Source organism: Choloepus didactylus, chromosome 13, assembly GCF_015220235.1.
Source record: "Choloepus didactylus isolate mChoDid1 chromosome 13, mChoDid1.pri, whole genome shotgun sequence".
Taxonomy (NCBI): Eukaryota; Metazoa; Chordata; class Mammalia; order Pilosa; family Megalonychidae; genus Choloepus; species Choloepus didactylus.
In genome coordinates, this window is record NC_051319.1 from 21,322,869 (window position 1) to 21,348,625 (window position 25,757).

General features: G+C 35.2%; 1 protein-coding gene across 2 annotated transcripts in view; it reads right to left on the reverse strand.

Moving 5' to 3' along the window:
• The window catches only part of EDIL3 (EGF like repeats and discoidin domains 3), a 469,327-nt gene that overhangs the window by 206,052 nt on the left and 237,518 nt on the right, over positions 1-25,757 (reverse strand). For both annotated transcript variants that reach the window (XM_037801476.1, XM_037801475.1), the window contains one exon: positions 2,603-2,716. In XM_037801476.1, the coding sequence (XP_037657404.1) occupies positions 2,603-2,716 (114 nt within the window). The remainder of the gene's footprint in view (positions 1-2,602; positions 2,717-25,757) is intronic.

Here is a 25,757-nt window from a genome sequence, read left to right on the forward strand (position 1 = left end):
AGATGTTGCTTATATTTTTGCATTCTTTCCCTATCTTTTCTTGTGTGTGTAGGATTTCAGGGGTCTTGTTCTCCAGTTCCTGAGTATTTTCTTCTGCCTCTTGAGATCTGCTGTTGTATGTCTCCATTGTGTTTTTCATCTGTTGTGTTGTGCTTTCATTTCCATAGATTCTGCCAGTTGTTTTTTCAAACTTTCGATTTCCACCTTATGTTCGCCCAGTGTTTTCTTTACAGCATTCATCTGTTTTTTTTATATCTTCCCTGAACCATTGATTTAGTTTTTGATTTGATTTAGCATATTTTTTTTGAAAATCTGTAATAGATTGTTTCATCAAAGTGAAACAGTATCTCAACTGTATCTTGATTAAGGTGTTTGTCCCTTTGACTGGGCCATATCTTCATTTTTCCTAGTATAGATTGTAGTTTTCTGTTGTCCAGACACCTGGTTTCCTTGGCTACCCCAGACCAGAATGGGTTCAGGTCTCAGAATGGGGTATTATTCAGGGTGTATCCTAGAAGAATGACAGACTCGCCTATAAGGTTTCCAGTCACTGTGCTTTTCCTAACCTGCCCAGCAGGTGGCACCTGTCAGCCTGTCACTCCTGACTGGTATAAGGAGGTGTGGCCTCTTCAGTTTCTGTTTTGGCTGTTTTCACCCAGGCTCTGGGGTCTGGTTCTGAAGGGAAAGCTCGGCCTTATCTCTTTACTCTTAGGGAGGACACACTCCTCAGGGAGTTATCATCTGCATTTGAATTGCTGTCTCTCTGACTCTGTTATCTCCACTCCTCTCTGGGTCAGAGCACTGCAAACTGAAAATGGCTCCAGCTCTCTCCACTGAACCCCTCAGGTTGAGAGACAAAAAGGTACAGAAAGCCCCCTTTTAGAGCCAGTACACAGCTCCCCAGTTTCACTCATTGGCCAGAGGTAGCGCTTGGTCTTTTGGGCTCCCCCTCCAGGGACAGATGCAACTTCTGGTTCTGTAAGGTCAATCATCACTCAAGCCTCTGTCTGCTTGTTGGGGGTTTGTAGCTTGTATTCAGCAGTCCACATTTGTTAATTAAAACCCCAGTTAGAGCTTGGCTGAGCTATATTCGTTTGCTGGGAGAGTGCTGCTTTCTGCCACAGTGAGGTTTTGCAGCTAAGCCTGCCATGGGTGGTGGGGGCTCCTGGCAGAGTTCCACAGTTTTTACTTACAGATTTTATGCTGCGATCTCAGGCATTTCTCCCAATCCCGGTTGGTGTAGGATGTGTGGACAGTCACGGCTGTCCCCCAGCAGTTATTCCACATTATTTGCTACTTGTTCCTGCTTGTTCATTAGGTGTTCCAGAGGAATAACTAAATTCCACTCCTCTCTATGCCACTATCTTGCCCCTCCTCCTCTCTTCGATCATTTTTAAGTCTAGAATGTTTACATTCCTATCCAAGGTATTTCTTTGATATTAAGAATTCCATTATTTTAATGAAATTTATGAGGAAGAAGGGTATTAACATCCCCATAGTTGATAATTATTTTGTTTATATGCATAACCCAAATAAATTCTTCAATTATCTCCCCTGTTTTATTTCATAAATCATTATGATCAAAGGGGAAGGAAGAGAGGGAAACTAAAGAATAAAATTGTTATTTTGATTAAAAAGGAAGGGTTAGTGTGTGGTGGGGGACGGCATACTATGAGTTCATGTTTTTCTTGTTCATCTCTGTCTGAGGAAGCATCTTAATTTAGAGGAAAATGCACTGAGCTGGGAATCAGAAGACCTGTGTTCTTTTATAATTCTGCTCTGTCACTAGTTATCTATGAGATCTTGGGCAAACCACATTACATTTTTGTCTCAATTTCTACATCTGATTTTGCATCTGTATCTACACACTGAATGTTATAACATTCATTAAAGCATTAGAACTATGAAATTTCTAAAAGTTGCCCAAGAACTGTAAAGTTGTATCATTACTATTCTCATTAACATGTGTTTGGGACCAATTTAGGCTTCATCCCATTGACTCTAATCTTGTTACTATCTTTTTTCCTAGGTTATTATTTTTTTTCCTTAGTATGGGGGCAGGGTGCTTTCTGCCTCTTTGAAAGACTTCAGGCAAATTTTCCTCTCAGTTGATCCATCAAATGAATACCCTAGTGTCTTAAGCTTCCAATAAGATAAATAAATAATGTGTAAAATTCTTGCTAATGGGTAGGCCAAAATGGATCTTCTTTTATCTTTACATTTTGCATGCTAGAGGCTATCTGGTTAAAGTGCCCTGAACTTATTGTTGGAACCAGAATATCTGGTGATAGAAATTTAGGTCATGCATATATTCAGAAGCCAAAATGGGATTCATGGATATATGTACTCATGTCTCTGGGAACTGCTGCCACTGCCTTCAGGTCACAATATGTAGACAGCCTGTCTTATGCATATGGTACACTCAGACATATCCTGGAGATTCTGTGGACATCAATAACAATGACAACAGCAAACATGAAAGCTGTCATTTCAACATAGTATGAACTCTGAAAGCAAAGGACATTGATTTGAGTCCAGATTACATAATAAATGTAAATTATATATATAATTATATATATACATATATAAAATGAATACTTACTGTATTGACAATTCCGTCCCATAAATTCACCTGGACACTCACAGGAATAGTTAGCAATAAGGTCTGTACATATTCCACCATTTTTGCAAGGTTCAGCTTCACATTCATTTATGTCTGAGAAAAGCAGAAAGAACAGAGAAAGAGAATTCTTGCTGAAAAAATTGATTTGATATTTAAAGGTTATAGACATTTTAAATAAATCAAGGTTTAAAAAACACTATTGCTTGTGTGTATGTGTTCAGTCAATAATACGAATGCTGCTTAAAAGCAACACCTTGTTAACAATCAAATTAAACCAAGTTCAAACAGAACTGAGAATCCAGATGAAAGACCAAGAGTACTAAGCCACTCTAAGACTCTGAAAATAAATATGAATAGTTTAGGAAAATATTCAGTTGTATCTATATAATTAAATCAAACAAATTGACCCTGATAGAGAGATGAACCGGTATCACTTATAAGATCTAGGAACCTCCCCTGCAGCAACAACTGCCAATTAACACTGTCTCATTTCATCTTAATTCATTAAAATTCTAACTGACAGTGATGTTTTAGTTTCTAAATAGTTTGCCTTTGATGAATGCGATGAGAAGCAAATTAGAGTTAATAGCTGAAGCTCATTACTGCAAAGTATAATAAATGCAAATGATGATCACTTCCTAATTTCATTCGAGGGTTTCTAAAGTTGGGATGAGTAAAGGACTTACTTTGATATAGTGTTATTATACCTGATGCAAAATCATATGAAATACAAAACATTCAGCAAATCATACTAATTTCCATATTAATTATTGACAACAGAGAAAATGAAAACGATTTTCAACAAAAAATAAATAATGGCTAATTCAGTTAAATATTAATCACTGATATATACAAATCATTCCCTCAAAGCACAGCACCATGCTAGGTTCTGTGGGAGCTAGTAAAGTAGCTGGCAAACACACACCACTCCCCATTTCCTTCTTTCCCTGACTGACATCTACTCAAATCCAACTCACTCTCTGCTCTTATTCCTACAATTCTGTTTGTTTGATTTTTTTTGTCTTCTTACAGATCTAAATGGCATTACTTAGAACATGCTTGTTCGTGCACCTTTTGCTCTTTCACCTAATTCACTGTAAGCTTCAGAAGTGCAGTGACTCCACTGCACTATTCTTTGTATCCCCTACAAATGCCGTTCTGTATTTGGAAGACAATTAGGGTCCAATGTTTCCTAATCTAACAAAAACAAACAAACAAACAAACAACAAAAAAACACTTTATTTCTAATCTGTAATGTGTTTTCTGATACATTACAAGCTATCGAAAGGTATTTCTGAAGTTCTAGGTTATCATGGTGCTTAAAGCAATATTATCCTTAACCTACTTACTAAAGACCACACAAGGGAAAAATCCTAGAAGATAATTTTGCCCTTTCTTTCAATTTCTGCCTTGTAAGCAACATCTTCACCCCTCTCATTCTAAGTTCACTGTAGGGAGTTTGGTCCAAATTTCCTTAGGCAGGTGATGACTTTCTTGGAATAGATACCTTTTCTGGTTTCTGGTCAGCTGTCATAGATTGAGAGTAAAGACAACTCATGACTGTCTTCAGAAGAATTTAAATAATTTGCAGATTTTATAATGCCGAATAACAGGATAAAATCAGAAACTGATAATCTCAAAAAAGGAGCTGTATTCAGTAGTATATGACAAATCCTCGAATATTTGACAGTGAAATTCTCCAAAATGAAAGAGAGAGAGGAAGGAAGGAAGGAAAGAAGGAAGGAAAGAAGGAAGAAAGGAAGGAAGGAAGGGAGAAAAGGAGGAAGGAAGGGAGAAAAGAAGGAAGGAAGGAAGGAAGGAAGGAAGGAAGGAAGGAGAATACAATAATTTGATCTTGGACTTGAAGGGAAGGTAAGATTAATGACTATGGGATAGAGATGGTGATGTATTTGCAAGCAGGAGACCAGAATGAATCATAACTTAGAAGAGAAATGCTCATGGTATGATGGTGTGTGCAGGTACATGAGTAGCCCAGTTTATCTGGAGAAGATGGTTCATGACTGGGGTTGCTGGGATCCAAGGCTGGGGATGTCCACAGGGACTAGATTATGATGAGCACTGAGTGCTAGCTGAGGGAATTGTGCTTTATATTTTGGCTTAGCAGACTCGAAGCAGGGTGGGAGGGTATCCTCTGCACCCTGGTACTTCAGAAAGGCCTAGTGAAATCATGTGTGGGACACACTTGAGAAACGAAGGAAAAAAAAAAAAAAAGGCAGGACAGAGACCCGCACATGATGTGATGACAGTAAGCTCAACATATATTTTAATTTTCAGGTAAGAGGTTCTATGAATTGTCTTATTTTAACATTGAAATATATCATGAATAAAAGCAAACCTAGCTTTTACTGCTTTGAAATGTTGAAAGGACATTTTCATAGCCAGCAATGTGAGAACAATCAAGATTATTATGCATATTATTAAAGATATGCTGGTACTGTTGTTCTGTGCTTCATTAAGTCTCCCAAGTGTTTACACAATAAATAGTGTTTAAAATATGTGAATATGAATCTAATTGAGACAAATCAACCTTTAAACCTTTCGAACTCTGTTCATTAGGTCAGATCCACATCAATCAACAAAGTAAGCTATAATTAAGAACATCTGATTCCTAGAAAAACATTTAACACCTTTGCCCAGAGGTTAATATTAGGTGGAATGAATTGGAATTGCACTTGCTGAGGTGAAAATGCTTTAAAGCCATGCTCAATTTGTGATTAAGAGTGACCTTTTCATTGTTTAATGTGCATTTTTATTTATTTTTTTAAACAACCTTAATCTAAATTGATTAAAAACATAAAATTATTTCAATTGGCACCATGTTCTTTAATGTAGGATACTTAAATTTACATTTAATAACAAAATAAGCCATTTCTGCATATGTACATATCTAGCATGCAAATTACATGGAAGTGTTTATATATTAGTATAATGCAGGAGTTCTTTCAGCAGGGAAAGGCTATTTGCACTGTGATTAACATTTAAAGCAATCTACACGGAAAACAAACTCAATTTGTATAAATCATGTTCAATTAAGGACTAGATATAAATGTTCAAAGAATATAACATAATGAAATGAAAATTAAATCTTTGTAATAAATCACATGCATTTCTCTTTGTCACAAATCATGACATTGTCATTTCCAGAAAAACAGTTCATTTCTATTTAAAATATACCAGATGTTTTCATAACTAGAAAAATTTGACACAAAAGTCCCCAAATAAAATAGGAATTTCCACATTTGGTCATTTTTATTGTTCATTTATAATAATAATGGCTATATCATTTTTTTGAGGTCTTTGCTTCTATGACTGCCTGTTGAGAACTGTTTTATAGACAGCCTCATCTGGAATTCAGTTTTATAAGCAAGGCACCCAACTGGGTCCTGTGTCCTCACTGTGAAAACAAAACTTTGCTGTCCACTTGCTAGCATGACTGAGCGCTCAATGACCAGAGCCTCAGATATAGAATTCCAGATGTGGAGTCATGACTCCTTCTTGTTTTCTGAAGGTTTTTGTTTGTTTATTTTGTTTTTGTGAAGAAAGAAAGGAAATGAAGAGGGGAAGACATGGAGAGGATGAAGAGTTGGTCACAACTGCATGTTGAACCAAATAAGTCATCTACAAGGATTCCCAGGTACTTGCCCCTGTAGTAACTATTTACACAGACTCGCTCATTTTACTTGCTCAACTTGGACTCTATCTTTAAAGGCGTTATGCCCCATTAAACTCATTCTCTGCTGACTTGTAAAGGTGCCTTGGTAGCCTAAGCTCTTTGGCTTGATTTTAGCCAACAAAAATAATGTTAACGCATGCACACTCTGGAGATGTCACTATTCTTGCTAGTAATTCCCCTCCAGTAATCAACAAACGCATGTATTTGTTAAGATCATTCTGGGTACTCCTCCTTGAGGGACTTCACCTCATATATATCCGAAGAGTGTTCAGTTACTCCTATTATCCTTTTTCTTGGATCTTTATCAGATGTGTCATTGTTCAAATTATTGTCTGAAAGCCCCTGAAACTGCCTTTGGAATAGCAGGTTGTCAAAGAGTTTTTGAAAATCTCAGTTATATTTACTAGTTCCTTATTTGGGTCTTCAAAGAACAATGGATAGTCTAGACATAATTTCTTCCCATAGAAGCTATGTTGCTTCTTCCCAGACAATTATGTTTAAATATTCAGCAATTCTGTAATTCATTATAGTCTCCACCCACTGGCCATAGAAGAAATGGAGATTTCTGGAATCTAGCCTCCTCTGGAGACTTTATGTATGTAGGTATTTTTGAACTGGTTTACACTTGGAAACTGCAGAGTAGGAACGATAGCAGGTTGCACACTTGGGCCATCAGTGTCCCAATTTCATACTTGAGTTCACTCAGAACTTCTCAGGTAGATGCCATCTGGTCCTGGCAGTTTAGCTGCATTTACTTTGCCAATTTTGCTTTAGAACATTTTGAACACTGACCACCATTTACAATAGGAACATCCAATCTGTCTGGGGACTGAAATCTATCTAAACAAAGACAGACAACTTAATTCAATCATGAATCTATCTCTTTTCATCCCCAAGTACATCCAGGCCCTATGAACATCAAGGAGAAACACTGATTCTCTGGTAGAGCAATCTCATTTTGATATAGTAAAAGAACACCACCATAAAGTCCTTTTTTCTTTTTTCTTTGCAAAGACGTACTTTCATTACTCCCTATTCATTTCCCTTGGGCTGGCTTTCCTTCCCCACAATATTGTTATTCACTGCTGATTAGCCAGGAAAGAGCTTATTTTCAAGAACCTGCTATTTGTGATTCTTAACACCACATCTTTTTTGGGCTTTCCATGCGTTATTAAATATTCTCCAGACCTCCTGTGAATGACTGCCTTTTAAAATTTGACCTTTAAATATTTTTTTTAGTATCTGAAACCGATGTTCTTTCAATTTCCCTTTTAAGACCGATTAAGTTGATGAATTTCTAGGAGTTCTATTCTCCCACCCACTAAGATATTGAATTTAATTGTCATAATCAGAATTATCTAGAGGATTTCCCCCAGTCATTTCTGACCAATTGTATATATTATTAATCTTGTGTACTGAACTCCCTTATAATTTGGTCTTATGCTTTATTACTGGTTATTTATTTTGAAGTAGCAAATTAAAATCAGCATTACTCAGTGACAGCATATCACACACAAATCTTTTATAATAATTTATTTATAAATTTTATGAACCAAGAACAATAGTTTAAAAAAAAAAAAAGCCTCAAATTCAAGTGGTATTTAGTTATCACCACTTTGTAACAAGAGTCTTATTCTTGGCCCATCTCTATCCTAGCATCCTATCATTTGTTTTGAGATCCCAATTTAGATGCAAATACCTTTGCTACTACTAATCAGACAGAGTCCAATTCTCTGGGATGTTTCCACATAAAATTTTTCCAGTAAAGCTTTATTTGCCTTTAATCAGATATTTGGCCAGTAAGATAAGGCAGCTATCCCATGGAACTTATAAAGCCAAAGCCAGGGGAAGTGGGAGGGAGGTTGAAGGAGTGGTAATAAAGAGGGAGCTATGTCTCTATAGCTCAAATATTTAGGAACTTGAAAAAAAATCATAAATAAAAGCTACATAAAAAATATACAGTAGAAGCTAAAAAGAACAGATGTCTCCCTCAGCGAAAATTTTCACCAAAGGGCAAATCATCTCAGGGCATGCAGCACAATAACTTGCCCTGAAATAAGAAATTTTTGATTGGTAAGAAAGAGCTAGGAATATCTCAGACGTGGGGAATCATCAAATATGTTATGTAATAATGAGTCACTTGATTGGGGCAGGGGTTTCAGTCTTTTCCAAAGGGGTTGTATATTAAGGAAAAAAATGGGAGTTAGAGCAGTTGTGCTTTCAAAAATTAGAGATCTGAAAATATCCCAATGCAAAGCTTTACACCTAGAGATTCTTATTTAAATGGCCTTGGGTGGTAAAAAGGCAGCTGATTCTAAAAAGTTGCCAGGTTGACAATGAGTAGAACCTCTGTGTATGGAGTTACCCATCCATCTATATAACTATCCAACCATTTACCATTCCATTCTACCCATCCATCCATCCATCCATCCATCCATCCATCCATAGTTAATTCTGTGCCAGGCACAAAGAATTCAAACATTAATGTGCTGTGGTGCCTGACTTTTCTCAAGTTCTTACATAGTAGCAAACATATAAGGAAATAAATAATCAGTTACAGTTCAGAGAAGCAAGTGATACAACAGAATACATACTTTCTCAAAGGAAATCCAAAAATAAAAATATCATAAAAATAAATAAGTATAGCAGGCTAGGAAATTTGGAGTTTTAGAGTAAGAGTATAGCAGACTAGGAAAAAAATGCTACTCTATCATCTGGAGTTATAAATAATTGACTATCAAGTTTTAAAGCTAGTTTTCCAAATTAATATGCATTTCATTATTCTCCACAGCAGCAGCCTATAGATCTGAGAGTGACTCCTCATTGTCCCATAGTTCTTTGCTCCAAATATGTAAATCATGTATTTTCTCGTTTCCTACTTTATATATTTTTCCAGGTTCATGATGCTTTATTCAAAATTAACTACTTTGTTCTGTCAACTGCATATTAAATTAGCCTACCTGTTTACTAGTTTTAGTGGTCACTAGTTTTAGTGTTCAACACTGATGACGAGTTCTTTTGTATTTCTTCGATAGTGAGTCATCAGAAACCCATAAATGCGTAGGTAAAACGAGATTCACATTGGAAGCATAGCTATGATTTATATGGTTGTTTTCACCCACCCATTCACTTACTCATTTACTCATTCACTCTTAAAAATCTTTTGAGCATCTCTATGAATCAGGGTCTAAAACACATCATGAGCAAGGATAATTACTGCTTTAAGAGATCTCACCTTCTACTCATGAGAGTGGTTATTAATATAAAAGATAGTGAAATACGTGCTACAATAGCACTAGGTATAAAATGTGCTCTGATTATAGAAGTAGTGACTGCCTGGAGAAGCTGTGAAACATTGCTTAACGGAGGCGATATTCAGGTGGTACTCAAAGGATGAATGGGAGTTTTTCAGATATGTTAAAGTGGGAAGGAATACAAAATAACAGGGATGTGGCAGGTTGAATTACGTGCCCCAACAAACAAAGGTTCTTAATCTTAATCCAGCCCATGTGGATGTGAACCCATTGTAAACTGAACCTTTGGAAGATATTATGTTTGGTTAAGATATGGTAACTGAAACAGGGTAGGCCTTAATGCAGAGTCTGGAGGCCTTATAAAGAAAACTTAAAAGCCACAGAAGGAAGAAGGCGAGGACATTGCCAAGTGAAAAGAGGCAGATATAGAAGCAAAGGAACCCCAGTGATCACCAGCAGTAAGCACCAGAATGAACAGACTTGGGGAAAAAGCAGACCTTTCTGATATCTTTATTTTGGACTTCATTTAGCCTTGAAACTGCGAGTCAATAGATTTCCATTTTTATAAAACAACCCCTTGTGTGGTATTTGTGATGGGTAGCCAACTAAGTCAAGGTAGAATTGTACAGGATCTGGGGAGGTTGGAGGGGATGGAAATAGTGGTTACTAAATATTTCTTGGATCTAGGGAATTAATAGAGGATTCAAGAAGTGCATAAATGACATGTGTTTGCATAGATCTATGTTTTAGATACCTCAATAACATACTCCAGAATTTCATTATTTCCAACATTTTAGAGAATACTTCCAAAAGTCAGAAGGGAAATTTATGGTGAGTCCCTGTCACTCAGATTACACAACATTATAGCTATGGCCATGTAACTTTAAACATTTGGCTCGGTTTGAAAAACACACATTCCAAACTACTACTATTCAGGGTTACCAGATTTACCAAATAAAAATACAGGATGCCCATGCAATATTGAGGGCATGCTTATACTAAAAAAGTTATTTATCTAAAATTAAAATTTACCTGGGCATTGTGTATTTTATCTACAAGCATTATCTACTGTCAATTAAAATATGATTTCCCCATATTCTCTTTCCTTTCTTTTCCATAAGCACTTGAATTTTCAGCTTATGGACATGCTTTCAGTTTTGTATATTCAGCAGACCTCAGGGAAAACTACCTACAGTGGAAAATCATTAATGACAAAAGACTCTTCCTCGGGCTTTTGTTCAAACTAAAATTTGTTGCTTGCCTTCTGCAAAGTGGTTCATAACTTTAGATTTTATTTCTGTGCAAGCTTCAATAGTACAAGCATGGCCATTGGCACTTTCAGGATGACAGCTGATTGATAACAATTAGCACATCCACCTACTTCTAGATTCCTTACCATGTGCCAAGCACTGTTCTGAGTGTTTTAATACATATTAATATGCCCCACAAGCTAGCTACTATTATTATAACTCTTTTACAGATGAAGAAATCTAGACATTGAAAATGTAAATGACTTTCCCCAAGTCACACAGCTGATAGGTGATAGAGCCGGGATTAAAACCAGATAATCTGTCTCAAGAACCTATGGTATTGACCAGTATGCTTTATTGCCATCCAGGAAATGTTAGTACTCTCTCTTCAATACCACTTCATACTTGTCTTCAAGGTACTTTTCTATGTTCTGCGGAGAACAGACAATGGAATAAATGCCTGGTCCTTGATCTCTAATCACCTACTAAATGAGCATCTCTCTTCTAGGTCAAAATTTACCAGAATAAACTCGTAGCTTGGAACACTTTTTCCTGATTCCTTTATTCCTCTGAGTAATGAGTAATTTTTCTTAAGGTATTAAGAGATTTGGGTTTAATAAGCATTTGTTCTAATTTCATTCTTTAAATCCACAACTGCTTGTCTATGTAGGAATTGATTTCTTTGGAAATATATTCTTTTACACAATCCTTTTAACTTTACATTCGAATGAAAGAAATGCGTTTAAAAAATAAAGATTTCTTTTAAAGCAAAGTGAAATGAATTGTTGTAAAGAGACCACCTGTGTAACAACTGCCCAGGTCAAAAGCCAGATCATTGCCACCCCCATCTTCACAAAGGAAACAGATCCCCTGCTTATTATGCAATCACACCCTCACTCTTTGTATAATTTATCATTTTACCACTTAAATATTCATTTCTAAACATTATCTTTTATTTTCTCCTACATTTGAACTCTAAAGTAAAAAACAAAACAAAAAACAAATGACATCATTCAGTATGTGCTCTTTTCTTTGTGGCTGTTTTTTTTTTTTTGCCATTCATCCGTTTGTTGTGGATGGCTAAAGAGAGTTCATTTTCATTGCTCTAAGGTATTTTATGGTAAAATATACCACAATGCCTTATCCTTTCTATCATTAATGGTGTTTGTGTTGTTGCTAGAACCAAAGTCTCAGTGAACAGTTTTCACTTAACTCTTGACGTGTAAATATACTGAATATTTATGGGTCTACCTAGGAGGGGAATTGCTTGGTCATAAGAATACATCTCGTCAACTTAAGTAGTTAATCCCAAATTTATTTTAAAGTGGTTTTCCAATTTGCACTCCTTACAGCAATTTCATTCATAATATTTTTGAAAACACAAACTACATAAAACTTGCAAGTAACGACACTTATTTCCCTTCACATGCAAGTTATAATTAGAGAGACTTCACACCAATATGTCTCTTTAAGATATGTTTTATCAAGAGAAGCTTTTAAGGAAATAAATTAAAACCTTCAATTCACCAAGTGGAGTTATTCAATAGGACACTTAATACATTTTTCTCTTCAATGACCTTGTTTTTTTTAACACAGACATTAACTTATACTAAAATGATGAACCACTGAAAGCATGTGAACAATGGAGTTTTGTTTTACATTTAAATAACAGTAACTGATACATAGTTATATTTTGTATATAATTTCTTAAAAAGAGCTTTTTAAATCAACTCCCGCATATAAATACACTTAGACTCAGAAAATAAAATAGCAATGACTGCCAGGTCCTATATTTTGCTATATTTGAAACATTAATAGGCATAATTAAACAAAAATGATGTCCCAAATTGTTGGATTTTATTTTACTTCTGAAGTTACTATGAGGTTCAAATGAGGTAATTTATGGGAAAATAACTTGTAAACTTTAAAGACCATAAAAACAATTCTCTATAATTTTATAATATGGTGTAGGCCATATTTATATTGTGCTGTAGAATGTTTCCTGGTTTTGTGGCAGAAAGAAATGTAGGTAAATTTCTAATGAGGCATTTTCTACATGGAACATTTACTTTTTCAGTTACCATCAGAGTAAATACATGGGTAGAATTTTCATAAATATTCTGTTGAAGAGCAATAGTGCCTTGGAGAGGAATGAAAGGCTGTATTTATCCCATAATTGCAAAGCCCATGGACATTTTCATCTACTGAATAGAATTAGTCAATAGATATTCTTAATACATTTCTATGATGATGACCTTTACTATTTTTTTTTAAAACTGGCACTTAACTTTCCTTAAATTTTGACCGATAAATCACTGAGAACTATAGATGACAGATATAAATTATGGCTGTTAGATACAGAGAACACTCCCTTTTAACTTCTTAGAGGTTTCAGTCCCCATCAAGGTGAAAGAGCTATGTGGCTAGATTTCCCTCATTCCAGAATCTTGTCCACATAATTAAGGGAGGTTTCATGGATTCCTGGCAAAGCTAGAACCACAAACATCTGCCACCCTCAAGGCCACCATGGAAGAAACTGCTTCAAGCAACCAACTCACTACTCAGTGCCATGGAAATGCTGCCTGCAAGCCATTACTTTATTTTTTCTCCTACATTTATTGTTAAGTATGTCTGATTGGTGTCTTTTTTTCATTAAAAGTGATAATGTTGGGATTCAAGGAAACTCTTTTTGGACAAGATATAGTAACAGAGATCAGATTTCCCTCCAGCCTGTAACATTCTCCTACCCCATCTTGAAATGAAACAGACAAACTATATGAAATAACAATTTCAAGACACTGGACATTAAGAAAACAAACTATCTCTGAGCAATGGCCACAAACAAGGTGAACCCTACAATATCTCTAGCTTACTGCCTTGAGAGAGATTCCAGGTGGCAGCACCTAGAGGGAGAATTTAAGAGGAGTTGGGAAAACTCTCTGAGTTAAAGAGAGGGAACTGAGAGTCTGGGGAGACACAGGGGGCTAGAGTTTGTAGGATAGCACACCAGAAAGGAACAGACCTAAAAGGAGAAAGAGCCCAGAGAGGTGCAGACCATGTCCTGAACATTGGAGTAACCCTCTCCCCCTTAAGTATTCAGGAGCTTACCACATTCATAGAAGGAAACTACCATGGGTAGTTTACTAGTAGTTTACTGGGGAAAAACCACTTGAACTGACTAAAGAGAGCAATAGTTAGAGCTCACTCAGAGCCAGGAAAACTGTCAGTTCCCACCAGTAGGACTGGGAAATCTCCTAATTTATGGAACATTGGATAGAATGCACAGAAGGGTCTTGCTTCAGTAGCAGTGAATAATTTGCCCTGCATTAAATGCCTCATTGGTAGTGCCTAAAAAAATCTTACAAGCAAGATCCAGAAGGAACTAACTGTTTCCAAGTAACTTAACAGTGTGGGAGAACTAAGGTTAAGAATATATATAAGATTGAAAAAAATATCTAGCACTCAAGTAAAATTAATAATGTATACCAGTTTGTATATATTATGTCCCCCAGAAAAAGCCAGGTTCTTCGATGCAATCTTGTGAGGGCGGACATATTAGTGTTGACTAAGTTGGAACATTTGGATTAGATTGCTTCCATGGAGATGCGCCCCACTCAACTGTGGGTGATGACTCCGATTGGATAGTTTCTGTGGAGGCCCCACCCATTCAGCATGGGCCTTGATGAGTTTACTGGAGCATTATATAAGCTCAGACAGAAGCAGTGAGCTTGCTACAGTCAAGAGGGACACTTTGAAGAATGCACATGAGCTGAGAAGTGAGAGACAGTTGAAGATGCCATTGAAAGCAGACTCTTGCTCCAGAGAAGCGAAGAGAGGACGAACGCCCCAAGAGCAACTGAGAGTGGCATTTTGAAGAGGAGCTGCAGCCTAGAGAGGAATGTCCTGGGAGAAAGCCATTTGAAACCAGAACTTAGAGCAGACGCCGGCCACATGCCTTCCCAGCTAACAGAGGTTTTCTGGATGCCATTGGCCATCATCCAGAGAAGGTACCCAATTGTTGATGTGTTACCATGGACACTTCATGGCCTTAAGACTGTAACTGTGTAACCAAATAAACCCCCTTTATAAAAGCCAATCCATTTCTGGTGTTTTGCAATCTGGCAGCATTAGCACACTAGAACATAATGTCTGGCATCCAATTCAGATTAACGGGCATGCAAAAAAAAGCAGGAAAATACGATCCATGATAAAGAGAAAAACAACCAATCAAAACCAGCCAGATATTAGGATTAGCAGACAATAACATTAAAACAGTTGTTATAACTTAATTGCATAAACTGAAAATGTTAGAGATATGGAAAACATAAGAAAAAGACCACAATTGAACTTCTAGAGGTGAACACCACAATATGTGAGATGAAAAAGACACTGGAATGTATTATTAGCAGGCTAAACAATTCAGAAGAAAAGATAAGTGAACCTGAAAGCATAACAACAGAAACTATACAAAGTAAAACACAGAAAAAAAAAAATAACAGAGCATCAGTGAGTTGTGGGACACATATATGCAGCTTAAAATACAAGTAATTGGAGTCCCTGAAGGGGGGTCGGGTTTAGAAAAATATTTGAAGACATAATGCGCAAAAGTTTTTGAGATTTGATAAAAAGTATAAACCCAAAGAACCAACAGCTCAATCAATCCCAAGCACAAAAAAACGTGAAGAAAACTAAACAAAGACACATCATAATGGCAAAAGATGTAAAAGTAATTCTGTGGAGAAACATAGTGTTTTCAGTGAACAATGCTAAAACAGTTTGGTATCCATATGCAAAAGTAAGGAAGGAAGGAAGGGAGGGAGGGAGGGAGGAAGGAAGGAAGGAATCAGCGAGAGTCATACCTCACATCACAGGCAAAACTTAACTCAAAAGAGATCACAGACCTTAAAGCAAAACCTCAAACAATGAAATTTCTAGAAAAAAATTATAGGAAAAATCTTTGGGACTTGGCTTAGACAAAGACTCCTTAGATACAACATCAAAAGCCTGAGCTAAGCCATTAAAAATTGATCAATTGCACTTTATCAAATTTAAAAACTTCTGCTCTTCAAAGAAAAGGTAAAGAGAATGAAAACGCATGCCACAGATTTGGGAGAATATACTTGCAAATCCAGTATCGGATTAGCAATTATATCCAGAAGATATAAAGAATTCTCAAAACTCGATAGGAAGAAAACGAACAACTAATTAAAAAAAACGGTCAATGATTTGAACAGACACTTCCCCAGAGCATATAAAAATAGCAAATAAACATATGTAAAGATGACCAAGATCAATCATCATTAGAAAAATGCAAATAAAACCAAAATAAGGTCACTACACTAATTGTCTACAATAAAAAACCTGACCATGCCAAATGTTGGTTAGGATTTGGAGGACCTGGATGTCTCATACCCCACTGGTAGGAAGGTAAATAGCAATCATTTTGGAAAACAGATTGTTAGTGTTATTTAACAGTTTGTCATACACCTATCATCTGATTTAGCCATTCCACTCCTCAGTATTCACCCCAGAAAAATGAAAGCATATACCCATACAAATATTGTATGAATGTTCACAGCAGCTTTATTTGTTACAGCCCAAAACTGGAAACAAATCAAGGGTAGGTCAACAAATGAATGGATAAACAAAATCGTAAATCGTAGTATATCCATACTATGAAGAACTACTCAGCAATCTAAATGAACTATTGATACAAGCAACAACCAGGAGGAATCTCAAAATATTTATGCAGAGTGAAAGAAACAAGACAATAAAGAGTACATATCGCATGATTCTTATTTATATAAATTTCTAGAAAATGCAAACTAATCTACTAATTTACAGTGAGAAAAAGCAGATCAGTGTTTGTCTGGGATGGGGTTGTGGGGGGCAGAAGAGGGAGCTATCACAATGGGACAGGAAGAATCTTCTGAGGGTGATGGAAATGTTCACTATCTTGATTAAGATGAGGTTTAAAAGATGTATGATTATGTCATAACAGATCACACATATTTGTAAAATGTGTAATTTATTGTGTATCAATTGTACTTTAAAGATCTAAAAAAAAACAACAACAAAAGAAGTGGCCATGTTAAGATTCTTTGAATTTATTGGTGGGGCTGTTAACTTAGAAGTACACACACATGTGCACACATGCACACACCCTGTATGGCAATAGCAGGCACATAAAATTAACGAAGAATATTAGCCTTCTCAAATTCACAGCCGTGATTTTTTTTTTAAATACTCATACCATGAAGTGAGAACCAGGTAGCCCAAGTGAAGGGAGGCAGCTCTTATTTGGAAAGACTACATAGTTAAATAAAATATACTAACAGAAGGAACCATATTTATGACAAATGAAAAAAATTCTAATTTTTCCAAGGTAGTTTTTCTCCTGCTTTGCGGGATATTTCATCATTCAAAAAAGGCTTTGTAGAAAGCCTTGAAGATGAAAGAAAGGGAAAGTAACATATTGTAAATTTTCTACTGTTCTACTATTTTGGTTTCAGATTGAATTTATTTGTGATATGATTGACAATCAGAAATCTGAATCACATTCAACTTTAACCATTGTGTTATCCACACCTTACCTGATAGTTCTTCTTTCTCAGAAATTTTTCTGAGGCAAGTTTTAAAAAACCTTCTCAATGTGTATATTTCCTGTTCTCTTGTGATCTATTCAAGATGATGGTAATTTCCATATAGGAATAATTTTCTCCAGCTCTCTTTGCTTCTGCTACTATATGAGAGTTATGCCTTTAAAATTAGTATATATATTAAAAAGTAGATTTTCAGTATCAACTTCCTTTAATATAATCTAAGGTTGAAATCTCAATTCCATTAATTACTTACCACATAATTTCACATTGTAAAAGTAAGCCTTCAGGGCAACAACTTCCATTATCTCCAATGAACCTGATTAAAATAATTGGCTATTTCTATAACAAGCGCTTTAACAAATGGTCCTATTCTGTCAGAGAGGAATGGGTTTTATTAGAATCTGTAATGCTGTGTTATGCTATTATAAGATTAATGTAGAAAAAGTTTATAGTTTCTTTTAATAAAATCCAAAGACTTGAGAATTTGGATGAATATCAGTAAATAGTAGGTATGTGTAACCCCATCCACTTAATTTGGTCAATTAATTTGGCCCTGAGTATAATGATTTGAATTTATGCAACATCTTACTTTCTTATACTTTATTAAAACTCCTTCTCTCATGTTTCAGAGTATTAAGGAAAGCTTATGTAGTCTCAACTAAATGGGTCACAGCATTATCTTTGAGGTGATATTATACTATTTTCCCAACGAAGAATCCACTACCAAGGTGCTGCAATATTTTAAAAAATTTTGGTTAAGTCGTGTAGAGGTAAAGCAAGACTGATATCTAAGAAAGACTATTTTCCTGAATGTCCAAGTATATTTTTCTAATCAGTAGAACACTCTATAGGTACTATCAATAAATTATACTAAATTAATATGTTTTGGAAAGAAAAGGTTATTATAATTATGGATAGTTAAATATGACTGGCACCTTATTTTTATTTGCATTTATTTATTTATGTACTGATTTTCTGATTTATCTCTCACCTGTCTATCTGCTTATTGATTTACTCTGAACTAAAGATCCTGCTGGACTTGGCTCCTGGCTGAGGTATGAGCTCGTAACTGTCGCTGTGATCATCCTGGGGCCTAAGCTGAGGAGGCAACCATTCTCCTTTGCACCTCCGCGTTGGTGATAACAGAAGCTCAAAACAATAAACAAAACAGGCAAAGCCACTTCAGGCTTAGGCTCAGAACCAGCTCACTGCCATTTTGTTTCATTCAACAGGCCAAGCCGAGCCACATACCCAGAATCAAAGTCAAGGGGTGAGAAATATATTCTCCTTTTATAGGAAGAATTCCCAAGTCATATGACAAAGGATGAGGATACAGGGAAGGGTGAAAACTTGGGGCCATAATGCCATTGGCACACTAATTCTACAATATTTTCTCTATAGTTGCTTGCAAATACAGAAAATGAAGAGTATTTACAACATGATTATATAAGTATTATTCACCTTAAAGCCAAATAGCATGATTAGATCTGTAGAGAAAAATGTCATTGTTCTTCACTGAAGATGTGTCACACTAAGGAAGCTGTTCTAGCTAGCATCAAGGTCAAATGAATTTCCTTTTGTTATATTCTATCAGTTGCTTAAAACCACAATCGGATGCTTAATATATAGAGCGTTTTTTCCCTCTTTTCCCTTTTTTTTCCCTGAATATCTAATTGAGTTTCTTGTTGAGAGAAGAAAGTATAAATTTATTCATCATAGGATCAAGATCTTTCAATATTTCAATGAAATTTGTTCCATGTTTCTTGAAGACATTCTCTTGGAGCCCTCTAATTTCCTATTCTAAGTTGAGCTGATTACTTTCTGGGCCTGCCACAACCTACATCCTGGGATTTCTTTCCTTGCTCTCTTGGGCTTATCCTACTGTTTCTTGGATACTATGTTTCATTTTTTTCAAATCCACTTCACAATTCCCATAAAACATCTTCAAAAGGAGTAAGAAAATATTACTTTGAGCCTTTGTCTTATTAATTATCCCTACACGAGGATGTAATTTGGCTGGTAATAGAAATCTAAGCTCAAATTCATGTATCCCAAGAAATTTAAATTTGCCTCCTAATATATATGGTTGTTATCTGAGAAGTCTGAAGCCAATATAATTTTTGGTTCTTTACAGTTAACCTCTTGTACCTCTCTTAGAGATTCTTTTATTTTCTCTTTATCCAGACTTCATTAGAATTTGTCTGGATGTGTGCCGTTTTTTTTTTTACATTTACTTCATTAGAATTTATCTGGATGTGTGTTGGTATTCATTAATTCATCTCAATATAAAAAGATACTTTTTTATTGCCTCCAATTTCTTTGTTCTCTCTGGAACTACAAAACGAGTCTTATACTGAATTTCTTAAATTTATTCTCCACGTTTGTTAAACATATATCTCATATTTTCCATTTCTTTATATTTGTAACTGTTTTAAAATATTTTTCTGACTATCTTCCAATGCATTTTTTATTCTTCCAATAATATTTTTCATATCCACGAACTCTTTTTCAAACTCCTTTTTTGTTTATGAATATATTTTCTTTAAGTCTCTAATCAGATATTTTTAAAATGCCTCTCTGTTCCATGAGGCATCCCTGCTTCTTCTTGCATCAGTTATTCTATGTGTTCAGTTCGATCCTTCTCTTTTCTGTTGTTTACATCAAATGTCTGGTGAGCATTTTATGAATAAAAGCCTAGACTGCTTAATATACTCAAATGCTGTAGTTTTCTCAGTTGTTTCATACATTTCTCTTAACCAGCAGGCTTCTCTCCTGCATTGGAGGGCTGACTGCAACCTCCTAAGTATGGGGGACATAAGTACGGAGGCAGCAGTAAGGCCACCCCCATCTTGTAAAATAAAGAGGACTTTATTCATTGATGCCAACTTCTGCATTAGGAACCAAGCCCCCCAAGAACAAACTTGTACATTTCTTTGGAAAACAATCTTCCAGTTTTAACCTTGGAAATTGTGTTTTGAATGCAGGAAGGATAGGGAGGGGAAGGACAACTGGGGCAGCTATTCCAAAATGAGTTCTTATTAACTAACCTGGTTTCTGACTACTCATTGCTCTGTCTCAGCTGACTCCTAGCTTGGACTTTCTCCACTTTGAGAATAGCCCCATGTCCATTTCAGCCTTTTCCAGATCACAGTTGTAGGGTCTAGGGTACCTTTATCAACATGAGTCATTCCCATATTTCTTCATGATAAAATATGAAAACAAAACAAAACACTGGTCTGCTAATAGTCCATATCACTATTTGCAGAGTTTTTAAGACTTAGTTTTTTCTTTACTTTATTTAATCTTCTTGGTCACTTCAGTTTAGTTTGAGCGAAAAGGGGTGATAAATATGTATGCTCCATTTGCCATCTTTGAAAGGCTAGATTTAAATGTGTATACTGACTCCCAGGAGTGTAAATCTCCCTAGCAATGCGGTGCTTGACTCCCAGGGATGAGCCTGGACCCAGCATTGTGGGATTAAGAAAATCTTCTTGACCAGAAGGGGGAAGTGAAATGAAACAAAATAAAGTTTTAGTCGCTGAGAGATTCCAAATGAAGTCCGGAGGTCATTCTGGAGGTTATTCTTATGCCTTTTATAGATATCCCTCCCTTTTTAGTTTTTAGAGTATTAGAGTAGCTAGAAGGAAATCCCTGAAACTGCTGAACTGCAACCCAGTAGCCTTGTTTCTGGTAGATGAGTGTATAACTATTTAGCTTCTATGGTGTGGCCGTGTGATTATAGAAAGCCTTGTGGCTCACACTTCCTTTATACAGTATATGGACAGATGACTAGAAAAATGGGGACAAAAAGTAAATGAATAATAGGGGGGGATGGGGAGATGGGTTGTTTTGGATGTTCTTTTTTACTTTTACTTTTTATTATTATTATTTTTTTTTGGAGTTATGAGAATGTTCAAAAATTGTGTTGATGAATGCACAACTATATGATGATACTGTGAACAACTATACACTTTGGATGATTGTATGGTATGTGACTAAATATCAATGAAATTGCAAGAAACAGGTATATGGATATTATTTATTTATAAATTTATATATATTATTTATTCATACATTTACATATGGGTGTATATATAAATTTATATATAAATATATATATTTAGGTATTAATAAGGAGACAATCCACTAGGAAAATGTTGTAAAATGTTCACTATTTATGCCAAGGTTGTTAATGAAGAAGCTCTTTTAGCATTTGGAAACCAATCTCCATTCACAGCAGTCCCTTGACATAAAGATGGCCCTCTGGGGAGGGTGGCAGTCACAGACATAAAATAATTTCTTCTGACTGCTCAGTAAAGCTGCAGGAGAGCATATTTCCTGAGAGAGAAATCAGCTTGGTCCCAGAGCTTGTTCAGGCAAGCTTAAGGAGAAGCTATTCATTTTTAAATTTGTATCATTATTCAGTCCCTATATGAGACCTTCTACTAGAAAAAAATCTTGCTCTAACATATACTCATTTAAAACACCAGACCAGACTATCATCAGCTCACATCCTAGAGTCAGAGGAAAAGGCAAGAATTTAAACACAGTTGGGCCACATCCTTCTCCAAGTCCAGCCTCATCAAATTTTTCATGTCAGAAATTAACCATGATCTAGAATTATTTTTCTATAAGTCTCCTCAGAAGAAGAAAGGAGAGCAGAATAAGGACAGCAGAATCTATAATAAAATTCTAAGAATATTTCTTTTGCCATCTTCTTTCCATCACAAAGTTCAAGAATAATTGCCAAGAATCTCAATATGACACTTTTGTTCTTTAAAATGAAGTGAGAAATTTGTTTATATCATCAATTCTGAAGCAGTTTTACATACATTCCAAATGCGAATTGAGGAGCCTAATAAACAATATCCAAAGTATGCTTTAAGGAATAAAAATGAAGAAAGGAGTTGCGGGTTGTGGGAAACCCAAATATTACTTTTTTCAATATTAGTAATTTATATATGCAGTTTCTCACAATATTTAGTCAAATTCTATTTTCTTGAATGTTCTCATTCTGCACATTCAATGTAATTTTTAAAATTACAATGTCTTTTGCTATATTTTGTCAAAATCTATTTCTGAACTCTTTCCATTCTTCCCATTTAATATAACTCAGTGTGCCTCACAGTGGCAGACTTGCCAATCTGCATGATTTTTGTAAGGAAGTCTATGGAGACAATGATATAGAAGAAGGTGATGAGTATTTTTAATTCTGCTGAACTCCTGTTGGCAAATTTGTTTTTCCCTTGTAATTACTTCTTATAGAAATGTGTTACAAATTAAAGACAACAGCATATAGCTAAATACCTAAGGTACTAAATGTATACATATTCAGAAGAGATAAAATAATACCTCGGTCTTGGAATATTGCATATTTTGGTGCCAAATAAAAGAGGATGTTTTTGAAATTTTCTAGACAATGACAGCTAGAATATATTACCAAACAAAGAAGTGTTGCTATAATGAAATTGCACGCTGCATATAATTAAAGTATTAAAATAGTATCAGACAAAACTGTTAGGCACAGCACAGTTCAATTACATATGAAGAAAGATGAAAGCGAATACATCTGTAACACCAGATGTCTTAGTGACTAAAAGTAACAGTAAATTGAAATCTGTTTAGTTTATAAATCTATCAATATATTGGACAGAGTCAAGCACTTTTATCTGGAAATTCATAAAAACAGGTAGCTGTAAGGGTTTTACCAATTTACTTCTTAACTCTAAAAGTGAACAAACACTACACTGATATTTTAAAGAATAGCATCTGCACAGAAGGAAATTAAAGTGAACACTGGGAAAATAATTTCTCTAATTCCCACCAGCAAAACACATAGAAATTCAGCTGCATTCTTACATATCTAACCATGTCAGGTTTTTCTCAGAAATGCTCTCCAGATTATGCTACAGAATAGAATACCTTGGAGATAAAAGAGGACTCAGAACACCAACACAGAAATACATCAATTATCAAAAAATAATTTTAAAGTGTTTCCAGCACATACAAGATATATTTATACTCCGTAGTTATGCAGTGTGTACTACCACCTTATTATAAAGTAAGCTTTGCACCTATTTACAGTTTATGTCTCAATTACATGGTGAAATTAGATAGTTAAAAATAGAATAATACATAAATATAAAAATGTCATCTTTATGTCCTGGAAATCTATCCTATAATATTTGGGGAAACTCTTACTTATAAAAAAATAAAAAATAAAAAAAAATAAAAGGTATTTGTGATGAATTTTCTCATTTTCTGTAACAGGATGTTTACCTTAAATTTTGAAACTGCCGGGTCAAGGAACTCAATTCTGCCATTCCACGCTTCTGCATTTCAGTTCCATTCTTATATAAAGGGTATTGATCTAATAATAGTATCCTACTCTCTCAAATAACTGCAGTCATTTTATGTCTCCCCAAACTCATTAAATATAATAACCATGAAATCATCCCTTGTGATGCCTATAACACAGGAACAAACAGAACAATAAAAAGAACAATGTACATTTTTATTACATTTTAATGGTATCCCCATTGCCTGTTCATGTACAACCAAGTGGAAACATTTTAGCCACAGGCATCTCTAGAGATCCACTTTCTGCTCATCTGCAATACAAAATAATGGTCAGAAACTTCCATTAACAAAAAAGTTAAAAGACAACTAACCCTCCATTGTAAATAAACAGTATATGAGTAAGCTCATCTTAAATCACTGTATCAAAGCCAAGGCACAGACATTGTTACAGGTGTTTCTCCTAGGGCTTCATAAATCCCTAAGGTTGAGGTTTTATATTGTTTCAGTAGTTTGAAGTAGACTACAATTGGTATCTTTCTGGTTACAAAGAAGCAGAGGAAATATACTAAGTCATTCATTTGTTGATTACTCTCACAAGTTCAAGCTTGTGAAAGCTTGAACATGAGCTCCTATGTTGTAAGTGTATTTTTTTTTCTTTCAAAAAGTTTAATACTCTCTAATCTCTCTAACCATGGTCTTTAAACTCTTGATTACGTATTCTTGAAAGTAAAAATTTAATTGTAGAATGTACTCCAATAAAGGTACAGTTAAGAATTTACAAATTTCATGCAAGTATTACTAAATGAATATATTTTGCATATTACAAAATGTATATAAAAAATATAACTTTTTAAAGTATTAGATAAAGTTGCAATAAACACTTTTCATAGTATCATCCTAATTGTGATGGCTTCATCCTCTCAGTAGCTAATATCCCAAAGCATACTATTCACTCTGGCAGAGTTCATCAATAATAATGGTGGATGTAAATCTTACCCTCTGTTGATAATTCCAATTTTAGGGGCCAATCTCTTGCCAGGTATGATTAGTTCATCACTCTTTTATCTCATTAAATTTTGTGCTTAGCTTTTACTAGAAGAAGAAACACTAGCTGTCATTTTCGTCTCTGCTTGCATTATTGGTGTTTTCTTCAATCTCAAGTTGCCTCTTCAGAAATCTTTAGAGGCCATCTGTGAGTTTAGTGAGGGTTAATTTAATTAAAAATAGATGGCAGAAGGAGTCACATTGCTGAAAGTACACTGCCTTGTAGAACCCCTACTCTTCCCTCAGAACCTCAGTACTGGTGACTTGACAAGTAAACCCAGAGTGGTGTCTCACTCAATCCAACTGATACATATTAGTATAATTTAACATGAAATTTTTAAGAAACTAAGAAATGTAACAATAAGATCTCTTATTTTCTTCTCACCTCTAAGATGATTGTATCTTGCAATCTTCTGGGGTATATTAGCCCCAGTATGAAAACAACCACTCAGTAAGCAAAGTATCTCAGAGGTGGATCTGGGGATTTCAAATATATTCTATTGATTTTTCAGCATAAAATAATCCTAGAGAATAATTAATGGTTGATGGAATTAGATTTATCTCATTTAAATCCCTTTGATTTAAATAAGAATTCCCAACTTAAGAGGGAAAAATTGAAGTTTAGCTTTACATCAGATTTCCTTTTTTAAAACTGGGTTTGGTATCACTAATCCTGTACTTGGGCCTGTGTATCTTTGACAGAGAGTAAGATCATAGGGTGATTATAAGGGAATGATTCACCAAAACCAAAAAAATGGACATTCGGTTCCTCATTAGCAAAAAAGAGTTCCCTAGTATATAAGATTTAAAACAAAACAAAAACTTCCTTTATCAAATACTAGAGATTTGTTTTTCCCCAACCCTCAACCCTCAAAGCAGCTTCCATCATTTCCCTGGTTATTTTTAGTTAATTACAATAAATCCCCTATACTTTCAGTTAGTAAACAGTCATTTATATTTTATCTACAAAAAATGTCCAGTCTTGTAGCT